At 42.0% G+C, this 20,793-nt stretch overlaps 1 protein-coding gene across 3 annotated transcripts in view; it reads left to right on the plus strand.

The window, feature by feature from the left end:
• The window catches only part of MGAT3 (beta-1,4-mannosyl-glycoprotein 4-beta-N-acetylglucosaminyltransferase), a 209,873-nt gene that overhangs the window by 165,383 nt on the left and 23,697 nt on the right, over positions 1-20,793 (plus strand). The window contains exon 1 of one of the 3 annotated variants that reach the window (XM_073644257.1): positions 13,883-14,285. The exons of the other annotated variants lie outside the window; for them this stretch is intronic. Coding sequence (XP_073500358.1) covers positions 14,176-14,285 — 110 coding nt within the window. The 5' untranslated portion in view covers positions 13,883-14,175. Of the gene's footprint in view, positions 1-13,882; positions 14,286-20,793 lie in introns of those variants that run through there. 3 annotated transcript variants of the gene reach the window in all.

Genomic DNA, 20,793 nt, shown 5'->3' on the forward strand with positions numbered 1-20,793 from the left:
ATTAGTAATTAATTCGGAAATATACGGTAGATAATTCCAAAAGGTTCACTTATTTTTCTTACAAATAAACATACTCCTGTATAAACTAACATGATGATATTTATAGGCTTTATGTTTTTTTGGGGTGGAATAATTGAGTGTATAAGGCAGACTAAGTGATTTGAAGGCCACTTGTGTATTCTGTTCTGTATTTTGCATAAGTTTTTGAAACCAGGAGTAGAGCACAGAGAAAGTATCCTGGAAAGGTTCATGACCTCTTCAATGTACTGGAAACAATAGTAGTTTTGGCTTACAAATACTGATGCAAAATATTGTCCAAAAAAATTCTGCCATGTAAATATGGTCATATAATTCTGCAGGCCTGCTCTGCCGCCTAAGAATCCATGGGCATTGCCCAGGTCCCATGGAGATATAAAGGGACCCTATCAACAGATTCATGCTGGCCTAATCACAGGAACATGAAATACTGACAGGCTCCCTCATTATGAAGTATTAAAGGGAATCTGTGATGCCCAAAATTGCCATTTACCTGCAGATATAGTGTTATTCTGCAGGTAAATAGCATTGACCACTTTACCATAGGCATCTTTAGGGAGGAATTGAAGTTATATCCTCCCTGCAGCGTCTCACTTCCAGTCATCGGGGCGGTGCAAGGAGTGTATACAGTCATCGCTCACTATACTGTGAGTGCAGGTGTAATCACTCCCCAATACTTTTATTGACTGCTGCAACATACACATGCAGCGTGCAAGCTGTCAATCAGAATGCTGGGGAGTGATTCCAGCTACAATCGTAGTATAGTGAGTGGCAATGGTAATCGTTCCCTGCATTGCTCACGTGACTGGAAGCGAGCGGCTACAGGGAAGGTAGAAGTTAATTTTCTCCTTGTCATTGTGGCTCCAATAAGGTAGCAAGACAAGATTTTACCACTATTTACCTGCAGATCTTTGGATGTTACCAGTTCCCTTTAAAGAGGAAGTCTGTCATCACAGAATAACCAGGTATAGGTACTCGGTGCACCCTTGGTGTGGCCAAACATTTAAATACATCTTCCAACCTCCTTTGTTTCCATCTATCTCCACACATCTCTGCTCTATGAAGTCAGAGCTGGCAATCAACGAAGAGGAGGTCAGAGGAAACAAACAGGTGGGAAGGTGTAAATGTTTAGCCACACCAAGGGTGCACCGAGAGCCCGAACTTGGTTTGAATAGTCATTCTGTGCTGATAGACTCCCTTTACGACTTACTCTGGAACTCTGCTGTTTCGTATACACAAATAGGGAATGATCTGTAAATGAAACCAAGCCAGGTGGGCAGAAGCCTCAGGGGAGCCGCCTGGCGGAGACTTGTCCCCGTGCCCGGCTCTTTTTAGAAGCATGCATTCTCTAAAACGACGATGTTTCAGAAGTAAAATGTCGTTCATTGTATTGGCGAGCTGGTTGGCATTTCCTTCTGTATGTGGCTAGGTCATCGGGAATCTGCCGGGAGGGTCCCTTTTAAAATTCACAGCCGTTTTATTCATTCATTTTGGTTTATAAAAATAAACTGAGTTGACAGCGGAGAGTATAAGTTAACAACTGGTAGCAAATGATGGCATTGTGTTCACTTGCACTTAGACTGGCGTCCTTTGTGGTTGAAATGCCATCTGTGTAGACTTCTAACAATAGCCTGTCCAGTGGGTCCGCCCGGCAGCGCTGCCCTCCGCACACACTGAGGAGGCTTGTTCTCCAGTAATGCTAATTTATGACATTTATAAATCAAAGCCTGTAACTTTAATCATAACACAAATTAGTGGTGTGTGTTGGACAGCGGGCTGTTTTATGTGTGATATTATGTCTGATATTATGTTTGATATTATGTGTGCTATTGGGGCCAAATGTGAGCGTAAATCAATGCCATGTACACGGCAGTACCAGCTGACCGGGCTGGAATGTGCACTAATGGTCCACAGGCTGCGAAACGTGTGGCTACTTATTTACAGACAGCCTGGGATGTGGTTGCAAACACATCTGCTCGTTGGAGTAAAGAAAAGCAAGAGGAAAAAAAAAATCACCAGCTGCGTGATTGCTGCCTCTACAAATCCTGTGTCTACAAAACAAGGTTTTCTCTGTGACATTTATAAGGCAGAGCCAAGATAAAGCCCTTTATGTGTCACTTAAGACTCGCGACGCTACGTTCATAGTCGAAAGAGAAGAAAGTATTCCATAGCAAATGTCTGGATGTCAAAAACAATGCAATATTTTATATGGATCACTATTAGCAGATGCAAAGTAGAGCCCTCTGCACACAAGAGCATCAAAAATATGCCATATTGTACATATTGGTTAAAGGGAACCTGACACCACAGATAGCATACATGTCAAACTCTGGCCCTTGGGCCAAATCTGGCCTGCAGGGTGGTTATATTTGGCCCACAATACCAGAACTGCCACCCCTATGTGGGACCATTATTCTCCATGAAGGACTATGTGGGGCCCATTATTCTGTATGGAGAACTATGTGAGGCCCATTATTCTGCATGGAGGACTATGTGGGGCCCATTATTCTGCATGGAGGACTATGTGGGGCCTATTATTCTGCATGGAGGACCATTGTGGTGCCCATTATTCTGCATGGAGGACCATTGTGGGGCCCATTATTCTGCATGGAGGACCATTGTGGGGCCCATTATTCTGCATGGAGGACCATTGTGGGGCCCATTATTCTGCATGGAGGACTATGTGGGGTCCATTATACTGCATGGAGGACTGTGTGGGGTCCATTATACTGTATGGAGGACTATGTGGGCCATATTATACTGTATGGAGCACTATGTGGGGCCCATTATACTGTATGGAGCACTATGTGGGGCCCATTATACTGTATGGAGCACTATGTGGGGCCCATTATACTGTATGGAGCACTATATGGGGCCCATTATACTGTATGGAGCACTATGTGGGGCCCATTATACTGTATGGAGCACTATGTGGGGCCCATTATACTGTATGAAGCACTATGTGGGGCCCATTATACTGTATGGAGCACTATGTGGGGCCATTGTTATGTATGGAGGACTATGTGGAGCCCATTATTCTGTATAGAGGACTATGTGAGGCACATTATATTGTATGGAGGACTATGGGGGGGGGCATTATTGTGTATGGAGCACTATGTGGGGCCCATTATTCTGTATGGAGGACTATGTGGGACCCATTATTCTGTATAGAGGACTATGTGAGGCCCATTATATTGTATGGAGGACTATGGGGGGGGCCATTATTTTGTATGGAGCACTATGTGAGGCCCATTATATTGTATGGAGGACTATGGGGGGGCCCTTATTTTGTATGGAGCACTATGTGGGGCCCATTATTCTGTATGAAGGACTATGTGGGACCCATTATACTCTATGGAGGACTATGAGGGGCCCATTATTCTGCATGGAGCGCTATGTGGGGCCCATTATTCTGTATGGAGGACTATGTGGGGCCTATTATTCTGTATAGAGGACTATGTGAGGCCCATTATATTGTATGGATGACTATGGGGGGGGGGCATTATTTTGTATGGAGCACTATGTGAGGCCCATTATATTGTATGGAGGACTATGGGGGGGGGCCTTATTTTGTATGGAGCACTATGTGGGGCCCATTATTCTGTATGAAGGACTATGTGGGACCCATTATACTCTATGGAGGACTATGAGGGGCCCATTATTCTGCATGGAGCGCTATGTGGGGCCCATTATTCTGTATGGAGGACTATGTGGGGCCCATTATTCTGTATAGAGGACTATGTGAGGCCCATTATATTGTATGGAGGACTATGGGGGGCATTATTTTGTAAGCAGCACTATGTGAGGCCCATTATATTGTATGGAGGACTATGGGGGGGACATTATTTTGTATGGAGCACTATGTGGGCCCATTATTCTGTATGAAGGACTATGTGGGGCCCATTATTCTGTATGGATGACTATGTGGGGCCCATTATACTCTATGGAGGACTATGAGGGGCCCAATATTCTGTATGGAGCACTATGTGGGGCCCATTATTCTGCATGAAGGACTATGTGGGACCCTATATACTCTATGGAGGACTATGAGGGGCCCATTATTCTGTATGGAGGACTATGTGGGGCCCATTATACTGTATACTGTTTGGCCCCCTACTTTTTCCAAGTTTTTCATTTTGGCCCTCTAGGTGTTTAAGTTTGACATCCCTGACATATAGTGTCCCTAAACCGCCACATATTGTAATACAGGATGGTGATAGATTTCCAAAGAGATGTCTTGCTCTCTAATGTCCCTGCACCATAGATGAAAAAAGTAGTACATGGTACCAGAAGAGGACACTATTGGTTTGACCTGTGCAAGTGATAAGAGGGCCACATCCATCTCCAAAGCAGCTTTCGTCACAGACACAAAAAGGGACCCATATGCTGTCCTTGCACAGGGGCCTTCTATCTGTGTCCACTCCAGCATGATACTACAGTAAAATAAATATATTTTCCTTGCCTTTGTTCAGCGTCCAGTCCTTGGTGGCAATCTTCACTTCTTCAGGTGGCATCCTGTGGGCCTCAGGCATTTACTAGACCCATGACATTATGATGTTGTGTGGAGACTAGTAAATCCCAGAGCCAAAAAAAAAAGTGCTTAGTTGTGGATTTGGTGTCATATTTTTATGCCACATACCAATCCAGCTCCAAAAGGGGTATTCCCATCTCAACCATTCACTTCCATAGAAGTGAATAAGAGTTATAGTTAGGCTGTTGCCATAATCCTGGCCACCACGTAGACAGGATTTCCCATTGCCGAGATTGAAATACCATATATATATATATACAGTACAGACCAAAAGTTTGGACACACCTCATTTAAAGATTTTTCTGTATTCTCTTGACTATGAAAATTGTACATTCACACTGAAGGCATCAAAACTATGAATTAACACATGTGGAATTATATACTTAACAAAAAAGTGTGAAACAACTGAAAATATGTCTTATATTCTAGGTTCTTCAGAGTATCCACCTTTTGCTTTGATGACTGCTTTGCACACTCTTGGCATTCTCTTGATGAGCTTCAAGTTGTAGTCACTGGAAATGGTCTTCCAACAATCTTGAAGGAGTTCCCAGAGATGCTTAGCACTTGTTGGCCCTTTTGCCTTCACTCTGCGGTCCAGCTCACCCAAACCATCTCGATTGGGTTCAGGTCTGGTGACTGTGGAGGCCAGGTCATCTGGCGTAGCACCCCATCACTCTCCTTCTTGGTCAAATAGCCCTTACACAGCCTGGAGGTGTGTTTGGGGTCCTTGTCCTGTTGAAAAATAAATGATGGTCCAACTAAACGCAAACCGGATGGTGTGGTAGTCATGCTGGTTCAGTATGCCTTCAATTTTGAATAAATCCCCAACAGTGTCACCAGCAAAGCACCCCCACACCATCACACATCCTCCTCCCATGCTTCACGGTGGGAACCAGGCATGTAGAGTCCATCCATTCACCTTTTCTGCGTCGCACAAAAACACAGTGGTTGGAACCAAAGATCTCAAATTTGGACTCATCAGACCAAAGCACAGATTTCCACTGGTCTAATGTCCATTCCTTGTGTTCTTTAGCCCAAACAAGTCTCTTCTGCTTCTTGCCTGTCCTTAGCAGTGGTTTTCTAGAAGCTATTTTACTATGAAGGCCAGCTGCACAAAGTCTCCTCTTAACAGTTGTTGTAGAGATGTGTCTGCTGCTAGAACTCTGTGTGACATTGACCTGGTCTCTAATCTGAGCTGCTGTTAACCTGCGATTTCTGAAGCTGGTGAATCAGATAAACTTATCCTCAGAAGCAGAGGTGACTCTTGGTCTTCCTTTCCTGGGGCGGTCGTCATGTGAGTCAGTTTCTTTGTAGCGCTTGATGGTTTTTGCAACTGCACTTGGGGACACTTTCCAACTTTTCCCAATTTTCCGGACTGACTGACCTTCATTTCTTAAAGTAATTTGCAACAAATTTTGCCACTTTTTGAAAAATCGTATCAGATGAATTTGGTGAAGACATGTGGAAGCCTTAAACTCCACTCACAGTGGCGAATGAAAAAAAAAACAAAAAACACAAACTAGACTTTAAAAAAGGCGCAAATGGAAAAGTGAATTTGGTGCAAACAAAAAATTGACTTGCAAAATGCAAAAAAAAAAAAAAACTCGACAAGAACACAGGTGAAAATGCAGTAATGAAAGACTGGCATTCAGTAGAAGCAAATAATAAAAAAAATGCGTTTTATAGTGATTTGGTGTAAACAGAACACTTATAAGATTAGTGTCACTCATCCTATGTTATAGAGCATTAGCAGATCTACCTGCACAATGGGATGTGCCCCTGATTTATGCCAGTCTTTAGAACCTTTTAAGACTCGTCTTTATGAGCATTCCAGACAATGACTATCAAATCCTAGGCGCACAAGGCACACGCATTCCTCTTATTCAGACTTCCTAGATAAAGAAGCCTTCAATCCGTCAGAGGTATCGGTGTTATATGTATATGAACACTACCTTATATCAGAAAAGAAGGAGATTTTCGAGAACAGAATTTCTTAACACGTCAACTCTAGGATGTATGTTCTCTTGTACATCTCTAAAATTAAAGGGGAATACCAAATCAGTAAAGGTGAAGTAAAACATCACCTAATATTTCCTTATGGAATATTTTCCCTCTTTTTGATCTTCTCGGCAAGGACCAAATTCTACCCTAGTAGAGAATATCTAATAAACAGCATAAGATGAAATATCACATTTTTTTTTTTTTTTTTTTTTTACATTAGACCTACCAATAATAAAAAAAAATTAGAATTGTTTAATAATGAAAAATAAACGTTATTATAAAACAAAAATGGGAATATCGCATTTCCTGAATTGAAAAATTGGGACAAAAAAAATTGTCACCAAGCCATCTCAGAACATTGAGCAATGTAAATGCACAGAATTAGCTCAAAGTATTTTGAAAATATGCTGGTATTTTGATTTTTTTCTCATTATGCCTTTTACCGATAAGATTAATTCTTTTTATATATTGATAGATCAGACAATTCTAAAAACGGCGATACCAAATATGTGTATATTTTTACTGTTTTATTTTGATTGGGGCAAAAGGGAGGTGATTTAAACTTTTATATTTTTTAAATATTTTTAAAAACATATTTTTTTTAACTTTTTACTTGCTTCAATAGTCTCCAAGGGAGACTAGAAGCTGCGATCACCGGATCGCCTGTGTGAAATGCAGAAATGCTCACTGGCTGTGAGTGCCGACTGCTGGGCGGTGCTCATAACATCCTGGCAATGACAACCACAGGGGTCTTCTGCAAACCCCAGGTTGTCATCCCAACCCACCAGTGACCCACGGTCATGTGACGCGGCCGCTGATGAGCGGGACTAGTGACGTTCTTCCACCGCGGCCATGTTAAATACTGCTGTCAGAGACTGACAACAGCATTTAACATGTTAACAGCCGCAGGTGGATCACGATTCCACCAGCGGCTGTTAGGGGAACATGAAAGCTGATCAGATCAGCTGTCATGTCTATGGAAAGGTGCGTGCTCTGGCGATGAGGTAGAGGCAAAGGTAGACACACGCCATGCCCCGTACATGTACGGCGCATGTCAAGGTTAATATGTTATGCCAACTACAATTACATATCCCTATGTGTAAAAGTTGTAGTCAAGTGTTTTAGTACAGTGTATGCACTAACTTTAATCTAATATATAAATTACATAGTTGCCTCTAGGAAAATATAGTGCTGCTGCAAGGATGTGCCACTTCATCCCAGCATAGTCTCAACATACTTTGAGCTAATTATGTGCATTTACATTGTTCAATGGCTTCTAAGAATGTGCTGCAATGACAAGTTTTTTTGTCCCAATTTTCCAATTCAGGAAAGGTGATATTCCCATTCCACTGTGAATTATCCATTTTCTTTAGTAATGTCTGTTTTATCATAATGTTTCTTTTTCTCTATTAGATAATACTCATGTTTTGTTATTGGTAGGTCTTCTTTAAAGAGGTATTCCCATATTGCACAATAGGGCAGAGCCAGACTGCCGTATTGTCCTCACAATAGATGCAGCTTCCATTTGTGGGACCTTAAAAATATTTATTGTTTTACCAGGGCTGTGGAGTTGGTAAGACAAACCTCCGGCTCCTCAATTTCCATGACACCGACTCCACGACTCCGACTCCCTCATACATGGCTCATGTTTAAGTGATCGATTTACAGCAGCACAGATTCATCTCAGCTAAAAGTCTAGACCCTTAGATCAGGAATAGGTCAGACATTTATAGGACATTTCATAACTTTCCCAAATTCTTATGAAAAAATATTCCCCACAAACTGAATTGAACTACTGTACCCAATTTATTATATATTTTAGGAGTTGGAGTCAGTCCATTTTATACTGACTCCAATTCTGACAGTCTCCGACTCCACAGCCCTGTATGAGACGTGTTTTATTCTTTTACCTGGAGTTTCTCTTTACTTTATTATTCATTAAGTTTAATTGGTTATTGGTTAATGTATACACTGTGTTTGATATTATAAAACAATATTACCACATTTTGCAATAAAATTGTTTTTCTTGTACTATTTCTATATAACTGCATGGTGGGCCCCAAGAATGATTATTCTCTGGTGGGCCCAAGGTGCTCTAGGCTGGCGCTGGATGCGTACCTTTCTATAGGAAAAAATGAGAAAGCAAGCAAAGATGTCTCCAGCAGGACCAGGGTTGTATATATCTTGTTAAAATTTCACTTTTAATTTCAAATTATAAAAGCCAAGGATGAGTTACAGAATGAGCAATATAGCGGCTCTTAGGTACAGCACATTCCAACGCGTTTCGGCTAAACCTTATTCATATAGGAAAATCCGCCATTCCATAACTGAGAAAAGTAAAATGCAGTTTTTATCCATATGTAAATGAGACTGAAATGGCCTGGGCATGATGGAAGCACTTCCCACGCTGCCTCCTTGACCCTATTCCTGGCCTGGCACCACACATTATTTGATTCACAGCTCACTGACTTGACACTGAGCTCTCATTCAGCAGAAGGCTGTGGCACTAGGCAGGGAATAGAGTCATGGAGGCAAAGGCTTGATAAGTGCTCCAAACACACCCAGAGCACTTCAACCTCATTTGCATATGGAATAAACCATGGATTTTTTGGTTATGTAGTGCCGGATTTTTTTATAAATAAAAAAGTTACAAATCTTCTTAGCTTTCAGCGAACTACATGTCAATATGAGTAGATTAGTTGGTTGGTGTTGGTTGTTTGATCATCATGATAGATCCGCTTCACTAAATATGCTGTTTAGTTTAAATGGAACCTGTCATATCAAAAAACACTTATTAACCTGCAGATATGGGGTCAATCTACAGGTTAGTAGTGTTTTAAAGCAGTGCTGCCTCCACACTGAAAGCCTATCTGCCAGGAGGAAATTAACTATTTCTCCTGGCAGCCTCCGGCTTTCAGTCTTGTAGGTGCAGCTCCAGTCACCACTCAGTACATAGACCCCGGCACCGACTGACAACCGGCTCAGCACTGATGCACTGAGAGAGGTGGCTGTCAATGTGGAAGGGAGTGATTACAGTCCCTGCTCACAGTATAGTAAGCGGTGACTGCAACAGCTTCCTGCACCATCCTATGACTAACAGCAAGCAGCTACAGGGAAAATATAAGTTAATTTTCTCCCTGTAACCATTGCTCCATTAAGGCGGCCAATCAAGATTCCAACACTATTTACCTGCCTATTATCCCTGTATTTACATGTAAATTGTGTTTTTAGGGCATGATAGGTTCCATTTAAAAGTCATTTGTGGCTGCACTGTTTTCACCCACATAAAAAGCTCTTGAAAATGCTGTAAATTTTTTTTATTTTTTTTAATCCGCTGCATGTGAAGGCACTCGTATAGTATAAAGGGGGCAAATATTGCAGTTCAAATGGTCTTCAGACTTGCTCAGTGAATCATTTTTTAGCTTTGTTATTTTCTAACTGTTGACCTGAAAACAATATCCTCTTGGTCTTTGTAGAATTGTCTTGTGACAAACACCTTAATAAGCAGGAAACTGCTACAATTGTCCCATGTACCTTTTACTGTGAAACCATTATTCTTCAGATATAACAATAGCAACTTTCACAGTGTACCTTGGGCCATCCGCTCGCCAAAAACATTCCCTATGTGGCTAAAAGTATTAGGAAACCTACAGGAGCTTTAAGGACATCCCATGCCCATTGGATTTGATTTTATACATCTGGATGAATGAAAAACTTGAATTCAGAGTTATAGTTACACCCCTGCTTTTAGACAGCACCCCTGTACATGCAGCTTTTGATGCAACTTGGTATAATTTTTTATCACTTGACTTTGTACCTGAAAAAAAATCTTCCATATGAAATCAGAGGCAAATTGAGGTACAGTACAGATGACGTTTTATAAGGTGAGGGCTTCTGGTATGTTTACACTCCATTTTTGTCATGGATGTTGAAGCAGATTCACTTCAAAGAATACCGGAAGCCATTTTTTTTATGTGGCTCTTATAGCGAATCTGTTTCTAAATCAGCATCAAAAAGGCACCATGTGAACATACCCTTATTATTGGGAAGTCATGTGGGTTTAGTAAGGCCGGTTTCCCACATCTGTGTTTTGCACTGTGATGCATAGACTAGGCATACATAAGGCTGTCTAGTACGGTTCAGGGGACCCATGAACAGTCCACGTAACACAGATGTGTGACATCGGTCTAAAGGTGACCATACTCATTTCAATTAAGTTAATGAAAGTGCACAATTTCAACCATAACTCCACATGCACAAGTTGAGTATTTGGTGAGTTTTTTACCTCCAGTATTTGTAAGGCAAAATCATGAGTGGGTAAAATAAAAATGGAAAAGTGGTGAGTGGTGACGTGTTTCTATTACACTTTTCCTCTGATTGTCCCACTCCTGATTTTTGCTTACAAATACTGAGGTAAAAAAAACACCACTCAACCTGTGCACGTGGCCTAACAAATATTTGTCAAATCAAACTAACGAACTGCTAAAAAATCATTGGAAAAAGGTCAGCCGAGTGTACATTTTGCTTCGAAAGATCCTTCCATGAAAGAACAGTCACGGGATGATTTTTTGTTAATGGTTGTTTGCCACCATAAGACAAGGAAAGCCTCTCCACTTACATAAGGCACGGGAACATGTCATGCAACTATTTAAGGGTTCTGATTTTTATTTTCTGATATCTACCAACACCAGGTCACATTACTAATGTACTGCAGAATACAGCAGGCTCCCTCAATAAAAGCGGTGACAGCACAGGTGCAAAAAAACGAATTAAACAACCAATTACCCACCTACCATTCTTGGAGAGACAGTGTTGCTTAGGCCTCTTTCACACATCAGTGTCTCCAGTACTTGTGCTGATAGTTTTCACACGTATCGGAGACACTGACACAAGCAGACCCATTCAAATGGATGAGTCTGTTTACAGATCAGTGTGTTTCTACGGACAGTGTCCATGGGAAAAACAAGTTGACATGTCTGTTTTTCTAGCCCTGCACGGGCCGCAAAATGTCCCACACTGATGACACACGGATGACATCCGTGTGACACGTACCGGCACTTAAGAGTCAGCGCTACAGTTCGCGCTGGTCCCAAGCGCCGGGTGCTGAACGCTGCCCTCATCATTGTTCCCTGCTGGCGCTGCGATCAGCACCAGCAGGGGACAATGATGAGAGTAGTAATGTCGGATCCCGCAGTGTCCAACTGTAAAAATAAGAATAAAATTTTAAAAAAACTTATACTTCCCTGCCATAAGTGTACCCTGCTGTAATCCATGCTCACGCCGAAGGAGCCGGGGAGAATGATGCGCTGCAGCGAGCAGGCCCCGGAGCTGAGCTCATTGAGCTCAGTGGAGGTCTGGGGCCCGCTCGCTGCCGGAGTCATTCTCCCTGGTTCCTCCGGCGTGAGCGGTCGCATGGATTACAGCAGGGGACACTTAGGACAGGTGAGTATAAGGATTTTTTATTTTATTCTTATTTTTACAGTTGAACACTGATGAGAGTAGTAGTGTCTGCTCCCGCATTGTCCCTGCTGGTGCTGATCGGCAAGGGACAATGATGAGGGCAGCATTCAGCACCCAGCGCTTGGGAACAGCGCAAACTGTACCACTGATTCCTAGGCGCCGGTACATGTGCTCCTGATGTGGCACACGGACATTTCCGGTACTGTTTTTTCCAGTACTGGAAATTTCAGGACGTGTGAAATTGCCCTTTGTGTTACAAATGCACATGCATAAGGGTGCTCTCACACACTGCTCGTTGGTCCTGGCTGGTCCTGCGTCTGAACCTCCCACAAAGTGATATTCAGGCTCACGCTTCAACAGGGCCATTGACTATAATGGTGCACGACACCATATGCCCAAAAATGATGCGCGACAGAGCACACGGTGTCAATTGTAATAATAAACACCCCCTCCATAAACAGTTGGTGTGTGAGTGATCGTTCATCAGTATTTTGCCCCTTTGCTGCCTCCGCCGTTATCATGGAGGTTGCTGCATCCTGCGGTGCATTAGTAATGTGACCACGTATTGGTAAATATGGCTGTTTTTTGTGATATTTTTAGGGGATTTATGTCCTTTTGCTAGGATCTGTTGTAAATAAAGCAGCCATGTTGCAGATATGTCGCATATGACTTGCATTGAAGTCTATAGTAGGTATGGCACTTGCAACAGAAAATCCAACACATTTAGAAATTTGCAGGTTGCAAAGTGACACCGTAGGTCAGGGGTGGAGAACCTCAGGCCCACGGACTGTTACTGGCCCTTAATGACCTTTTATCTGCCCCCCGGGCAGATTCCCGGGGACCGCAGTGCTTGGGCCAGCGGCTGTATTTTGCCGGCTGCCGGCCCATTAATTCCGTCTTGCTCTGTGAGGGTTCACCGGTGCTAGCGTCATGACGTACCTTGTCTGTGGCATTAGAGCGTATTTGTATGGCCTTCGAAGGATGGTATAAATATCCAAATGGCCCTTGGCTGGATAAAAAGATTCCTCACCCTTAGTGTAGGAAATCATTACATCCGATGTTGCGACGTGTATCCCTAGCCTAAATCTAGTAGCGATGAAGGATTTAATATATTACAAATGCTAATTTATGGAATTAGTTAAGAACTACCCTGAATAACCATCACTCATAGATGTGTGCCTAATTAAAGAGAGGTCAAAGTGTACTGAAGCAGAAGAAGCGGTGTCCTGCCTCTGATCTGCTCCTGCTTCATACACCCATAGTAAGTATAACCAAAGACCCCACCAGGTGTTCTGTTTGCCCCTGGTGACAACTAGAAGTGACGCATATTAATTCAATACAACATATTTTTTATTAGATATTTCAAAAAATTATTAAAAACAGAAAAAGGTGCAGGAAAAAAGGTAAAGGAGCTACTATCCCCAATAATGAAAGCTATCTTATATAAATACAAATCTGATTATAGCTCCTGGGGATAATAGCTCCTGTACCTTTTTCCTGCACCTTTTCTGTTTTTAATAATTTTTAATTTTTTGAAATATCTAATGAAAAATATTTTTTATTGAATTAATATGTGTCACTTCTAGTTGTCACCAGGGGCAAACAGAACACCTGGTGGGGTCTTTGGTTATATTTATGCATTTGAGAAGTGCCAATCCAGTGTCTACAGGTATTTGGTAAAATTTAAGGACATTCTAAGATTAAATACCCATAGTAAGTGCCAGGAATCAACTTCTGGCTTTGGATCAAAAATGCACCTGTGATTAAAGCCATAGGGGAGTTTCAGTTTCTGGCTGTCCGCCTTATTCACCTGTGCTGCAAAACCACTAACCTGTTAAGAGGTTACCTGGCTACAGATGGTATGAACACAGCCCATAGACAAACATGTAGCTGTCGTTGTGCCGCGGACCTGCCTCCTGCTTAACACTACTTATGAGTTCCATGCAGAAGACGGATGGGACTTTACACTGACGGCTATCTGATTGCCTTTTGAACTCTTTTGTGTCTATAAAAGCAGCACTAAGTAAAGCCTCCACCTGAATCTCCTGCACTATGCTGTTCACCATCAGTGCACAAGCACACAGCTCACTACACCGGGATAGTACAAGACCCTTCTTAATGCCAAGAGGAATGCAATAGGATCCACCATGATAAAAGGAAATTACTACTTATACCAGACGAGAAGGAATTCCTTTATGGCCCAAAAAGTTAAGAAGGGCAGGTACTGTGAATGTGCTCTTAATACGCTGTGCTTCAGGTATGTACCAACGCAAATCATCGGGCTGCTTTTTACATCACGTCTGTGGATACAAGCTGGGAAATGGGCAAACAAATGGGATCAATGTATGTACTTAAACCATTTTACCTTGTGATAGGTATATATCATAACAGTATTGCTAGCGTGGACACGAACAAATTGTAACCCTACAGAATAGTGAAAACCTATTTAGTAGTATACATTAAAAAGTACAACATTTTTAAAATATATATATATATATATATATATATATATATATATAGGTATCATTAAAAATATATCTCTCAAATCTTTAAAGGACACTTACGTGACTTCTTGAGTAAAACATTATCAACCTTTTTATGTACTTTACCATTTCGCACTACAGTTGATTTATAAACGTACCTGGCATTTGGGCAACTTATCTCTCCCGATGCCCCCATAAACGCTTTGTTCTGCCATGCACGCTGCTTCTGTAGAGGGGTGAGGCAGTCATTTGCAGACTGGTGACCGTCTGTTTTTCTCTTGGTCGACTTTAACCTGGGCTACCATTTGGACGGACAGAAACGTGGAAATATAGACAGATCAGAGATATTATAATGTATGTATCTTTGCTTATTTGATGTGGTTGTGTCTGACAGGCGCTTATTACCCCCTAGTCCCCGGCTTCATTAACGTCTGCTGAATATAGATGTTAATAGGTGAATTGTGGATGGCTGGAAACAGGATGTCTTTGACCAGTTCGGGGCTATTGCGATGTCTTTCGGAAAACCTCTCCATTGTTTCCATGTTATTCATCTACTTAACGCTAATCTTTTTTTGCATGGTTGTCTTCTCTCCTTTTAAACAATGATGGAAAATCAGGACAAATAATGAGGGTTAGGAAGCATTGGTCCTGAACTGTACAGAAACTGCACCTTTAATAAGGTAGAGCATGCGCTGTACCAGGCCTAGACTCCAATGGCTTTAAAGGGTCAGTAGTGGAGCAGAGGCTCTGACATGACTACTGAGATTTAGAGGGTATGTTTCTAGAAAGACCTCCTCCTTATTATGGCATTTAAAGCCTAGGTCCATTTATGAGAAATGAGGCAGATCTATCAAAACAGATTTTGTTGCCCATAGCAACCAATTAATGCAAAGCTTTCATTTTTTTTTTTCCATTGCAGCTTTAGAAATGAAAGCAGTGCTGTTGGTTGCTATGGTTACTGTTGGCGTTGATAAATCTATTCCAGTGTGTAGTCTCCTGACCAAAGAGAAGAGCTGATGGCAGGTGACGCTGCCCGTAAGGTTATAGTCTGAGGCTGAACCCTGAAAAGCCCCCTGATCTGGGTAAGACTTTGCCTTGGGGCAGGTAGACACGGCCACACTGGCTCCTTGGTCTTGTTCACATGCTGACACCTGCAGAGCGGACCACGCTAGCACATCCTGCAATTATTTTTTTTCACATGGACCATTGGTGGTGGTGTCTTGGCACACTGGTCATTATTGGGTCAGTACGCTAATCGCTGAGCACAAGGATGGCACAATGACAGAATATACTTTTGTCTGAACAAGCCGTGATTTCCGCGCCAGCCGCACAATTGCTGAGTTAAATTCTACAGCCTTGTGGGCACGTATGAGGCCTTGCATTCAGGTTGGTAGAAACACAGACGGAAATCAGACCGTGAAACCGACCCTGGGCTGAATTTACTGACCGTGGTTTGCAGTTTCTTTAATGACATTTTCATCTGCTTATCTTATTGTGGGGTTTTTTTTTGTTTGTTTACAAAAATCGAGCCAGACCCCCGTTAAAGTCTATGGCACAGTTGTATTGTATGAGGTCTACATACGAAACATTTTTGTGTCTTAAACACAGCATGCTCTGCATACAGCACTTTTTAGGGGTCAATTTATCTATTCTACACACTTCTCTATTAGATTTGAAAAAAAGCAAGTGTCACAAAGCCTTAAATTAAAAATCTGCACCAAAAAAAGAAAACACTTTAAAACCTCTTAAAAACGCGCACAATCGTTTCCATTTAATTGATGAGCTTGTTTCAGAAGAGTAAGTTATATTCAGAACTTCTCAGAATAAAATCTGCAGCAAATACGCAACGTGTGAACCTACCCATTACGCTAAGTACAGACTTTTTTTATTTTCTATGTATAACTGTAATTAAAGGGGTATTCTCACCTCATAAGGAGTATTTACCATACTTTGAATGTGGTGGTCACTTATTAATCGGGAAGTCTATCCATGCGTCCCCCTTTTTTTCAGTCCTGGGAATGAGTCAATGCTTTGTTGCCCTGAGGTGGCAAAGAATTTCACTGTGAAGGGACCATGGCACTCGGTGCTACGGCCATCACTTTATGGTATGGGGAAAATGACTTTACAGGAATCTGTCAGCCCTAAAACTTGGTGCACAGCCATCTAGATCACCTATAATAAATCATACCTTGGGTATAATTGCGTTGTGCCCCTACCCCGGTTGAACTGAAAATCGTCTTTAAATTATGTGCTCTAAGTATACCCTTTGTGTGGTTGGGCTTTCAATTGCACTGATCTTCCCACTGCCTCTGCAGGGCTGGTCATAGACTTTCCCCGTCCCCCCATCATCTGTGTCTGTCTATTCTGACACTGTCCGAAAAGAAGCATAAATTCAGTGTGAACTTGTCTTAAGGCTTTCTTCATACAATCACATTTTTTTGTGGCTTTATCATTTGATTGCCATGTGTTTATTACAGTAGTTTGTTCTTTCTTTATTTTTTTAATGATGCATATGTTTTTATTAAGCCCTACAGATCCGCCTATGGTAAGGAGAATGAAAGGAGTGCCACTTCTCCAAAATAAAACATGTTGGGCAATGTAAAAATTTCCATTGAGACAAAGATCCACCTCAAAAATGTTTTTTTTTTTCCTTTTAAAGAACACATATTTTTAACCACCAAATACAGAACAACCAGTTTCAGCTCCTGATTCGGTTCACTACATAAACACAGGGTCTAACTGAAACAAGATAAACCAACACACCCAGCAGAAAAATTAAGGAAACTATGTGGTAACCTTGTGATTTTTAGCCGTTTTGTTTATTTTATTCAAAAAAAAGAATGTAACGTAGATCACGGGAAAGGAATTTTCTGCGACTTTAAAGTTTCTTTTATGAATTCAGTGAAGTTGATGATTTGTGGTTTCTTCTCTTATACAGTGTATATGATTACAGCTATACATCTCCTGCTTCCTCAATACACGTGAATACATTGTTGGCCATCAGTGGCTTCAGCCATGTTTTTACACTAATGTCTATCAGGGCCTTAGGGCAATTCTGTATGTCTATGCTTCTGACTAATGGAGGAAGATGGTTAATTATTCTAGAATCTAGTTGCTAATCTCATCCAGTTCTGCAAAACAGGAAACGTAGAATGTGAAGGCTGCCGGGATCTTATTCTATTCGGATATCTTTCTCCTGGACTATAGATATCAGGTTTGATCCTTGAACTCTTCTGTGCAAGTTGAAACGCAACAAAGTGACTCCTATTCTCATTACTGCTTCTTATCTATGGAGTCTTGTGATGCTTATTAGCCTTTTCTTTAGGCATCATGTATGTTGGCGTATTATTCTTTATAGGTTCACGTGGCTTTACGCTGCCTCAGTATTTCTCAGATTTTATGCAAGTCTAGCATAAAATAAAATTTGCTATGCTCCGCCGTATGCCAAAGTCCAAGGCTATTCTTTCCTGTATATGGCTCTTGAGATGTTGGTTTATTGGTGTAATGCCACCAACGTACAGAACTTGCTCCTGTACTCAGTGGTAATTATAATAATTTTTTTATTTGGGTGTTGTTTTTCTCTTCTTTTCATGCTAGGTGGTGCTTTTCTACTGAGTAATGTACTTTACTTTATGACATACCAAGAGGTATGGGAAATACGTGACAACTTCTGAGCACACACTTGGTCAGTGATATATTTGTTATATTACTGCATCATGTGCCCAAAAAGTTTCTGAAGGTTTTTTTTTTTCATCCTTGACTGCTTTTCTTTTGGTGTGACTGGCCCACAGGAGAAAAGATGATTCCCCTGGTGGGCCCCCCCAACCACCTGTATGAACAATACTTGGCACAATAGACTTAATTTACTGTATGTATATATCATAGCGGCAGTGTGAATTTTCTATCTATAATGTGTATGAGTAAGGGTCCTACATAAGTATTGGGAGTAATATTAAACAAGGAAGGAGTGGGAATAAAAGACAATACACATAATAGTGTGCACAACTGTTAAAAAAAAAAGGTTTATTGACATACCAAGTAGGTTAAAATATAGATGAATAAAATAATAATGAACACAATCGGATATTTTAATAATAAAGTGCTGATGTAAGAATAATTTGTCAATTAGATAACTGTGTGTGTATTATCATCTACTTTTTGATTCCTATTGTGTTTTATATTGGGTCTATTGTATCATGTTACGGATACAACGAAGCTGTAAAGTGACATTTATACTTTATGCATTCATGGTGTCTGTGGTATAGTATTTCCTTATTCAGGTTTTAATCCTTGTATGTATTGTTGTGGTTCCCGTGCACCCCTTTTCTTGTTTAATATTACTTAAATCACATTATTATAATATCTGAAGAGTATTGGACCAGTAATCCAATATCTAGAGAGACAAGTATGACCTGATAAAGTGTCTAGGCTGAACCCAGGTGATTCACTATGTACAGACAAAGGTGACATCTAATCGTTTTACCAAACTGCCCAGTTTATTACCCTCATTAGCAAATGTATATATGTAATATTTGCATGTAACCGAGCAGTAGGCCCCCAGACAGTTACTGGTGGGCCCTTGTCGTCATCCCCAGTTAAACACTGTAACTGTGTGTTGCCTTTGTGGAAGCGTCTCACCAACAATTACAACCCTCATCTCTCCGAAATAGATCACCGGAAACCGTGGCTTCATGATGAAAGTGAAACATTGAAATCCTCTGCTAATCAGTACAGACATGGTAGTGTTTCGAGGAAAGCTGTGAATGTCACAACTTTAGGGCTGATTCATATGTCCAGTTTTTCCACATATAAGAAAAACGGACCAATTTTTCTGATCAGGGCTCATTCAGACGTCCAATTTTCACTTCAGAAAATCATGGAGACGTCTTGTTTTTGGGTCGAGTGTCAGATCAAAATTTGGCAATGCAAGGCAGTGTCCTTGAAGAAATCGGACTGCATTTGGATGACATCACGGACTGCCAGAATGAAGAAGGTGGTGAATCCGTTTTATTTAATGTATTTTTCGGACCATAAGACGCACCTAGGTTTTAGAGGAGGAAAATGGAAAAAAACAATTCAAGCAAAAAATGTAGTCATGATGCCCTGTTATGGGAGAGGGGGTCTGCTGCTGACACTGTTTATAGGGGTAATGGCCCCCTCCTTCCTGTTATACGTGGCCTTCATCCCCATCCTGATATGCATGGCTCCCCTCATCCCTCTTCCTGGTATGTATGCCTGCCCCCCCTCACACCCATCTTGGTATGTATGGCACCTTCATTTCTCTTTCTGGTATATATGGCCCCCCTCATCCTAGTATGTATGGCACCCTTCATCCCTGTTCGTATAGCCCCCCCCCCCCTCATCCTGGTATGTATGGCACCCTTCATCCCTGTACGTATGGCCCACCTCATCCTGGTATGTATGGCACCCTTCATCCCTGTACGTATGGCCCACCTCATCCTGGTATGCTTGGCACCTCCTGTTCCCCGTCACGCTGCACAGAAAATAAAATTATAACCTCAGGGTTCTCACTGTGTGAGCCGCGCATGGCGTAACTGTCATGCGCCCTCACACAGCGAGATGCTGTGCTAGATTAGTCACTGCTCCCCACACTGGGACTGCGTACGTGGGGAACAGTGACCATTCATTCTCCCTAATAGCGCGCACACTGTACCTGCAGTGCGGCTCCTGCTGCGCTCGGCTGTCAGTGTGCCTGCTATTAAAGCCCATGAATATTCACCACTCCCATGGGTGTGGTGAATATTCATGGCCTTTAATAACGGGCACCGTGACACAGCGCTGGAGGAGAGAGGAGGTGAGTATAATTTGTTTTTTTTTTGTTTTTTTTTCTGTGCAGCGCGACGGGGATCAGGGGGTGCCAAGCATACCAGGCTGAGGGGGCCATACATACAGGGATGAGGCATGAGGGGGGCCATACATACAGGGATGAAGGGTGTCATACTTACCAGGAGCCGCGCTGCAGGCACAGTGTGCCGGCTATTAAGGAAAATTAATATCCACTGCTCCCCACACCCATGGGCATGGGGAGCAGTGAATATTCATTTTCTTTAGTAGCGGGCACAGCATAGGCTGTAGCAGGCGGCTCCTGCCTCTTGAGCCGTGCTCATCCTCCGCTGCCACTCCCCCCACCCCGCTACCCCACCACCCACAGCCACAGCCGAACATCTGTTCGGACTATAAGACGCACCCCCCACACACTTTTCTCCAAAATTTTATAGTCCGAAACGGTACGGTATTTATTTATTTTTATTCAAGTACGAA

Source organism: Phyllobates terribilis, unplaced genomic scaffold (genome assembly GCF_046119375.1).
Source record: "Phyllobates terribilis strain yellow unplaced genomic scaffold, ASM4611937v1 Scaffold_8__6_contigs__length_399053987, whole genome shotgun sequence".
In the NCBI taxonomy this organism is placed as follows: domain Eukaryota; kingdom Metazoa; phylum Chordata; class Amphibia; order Anura; family Dendrobatidae; genus Phyllobates; species Phyllobates terribilis.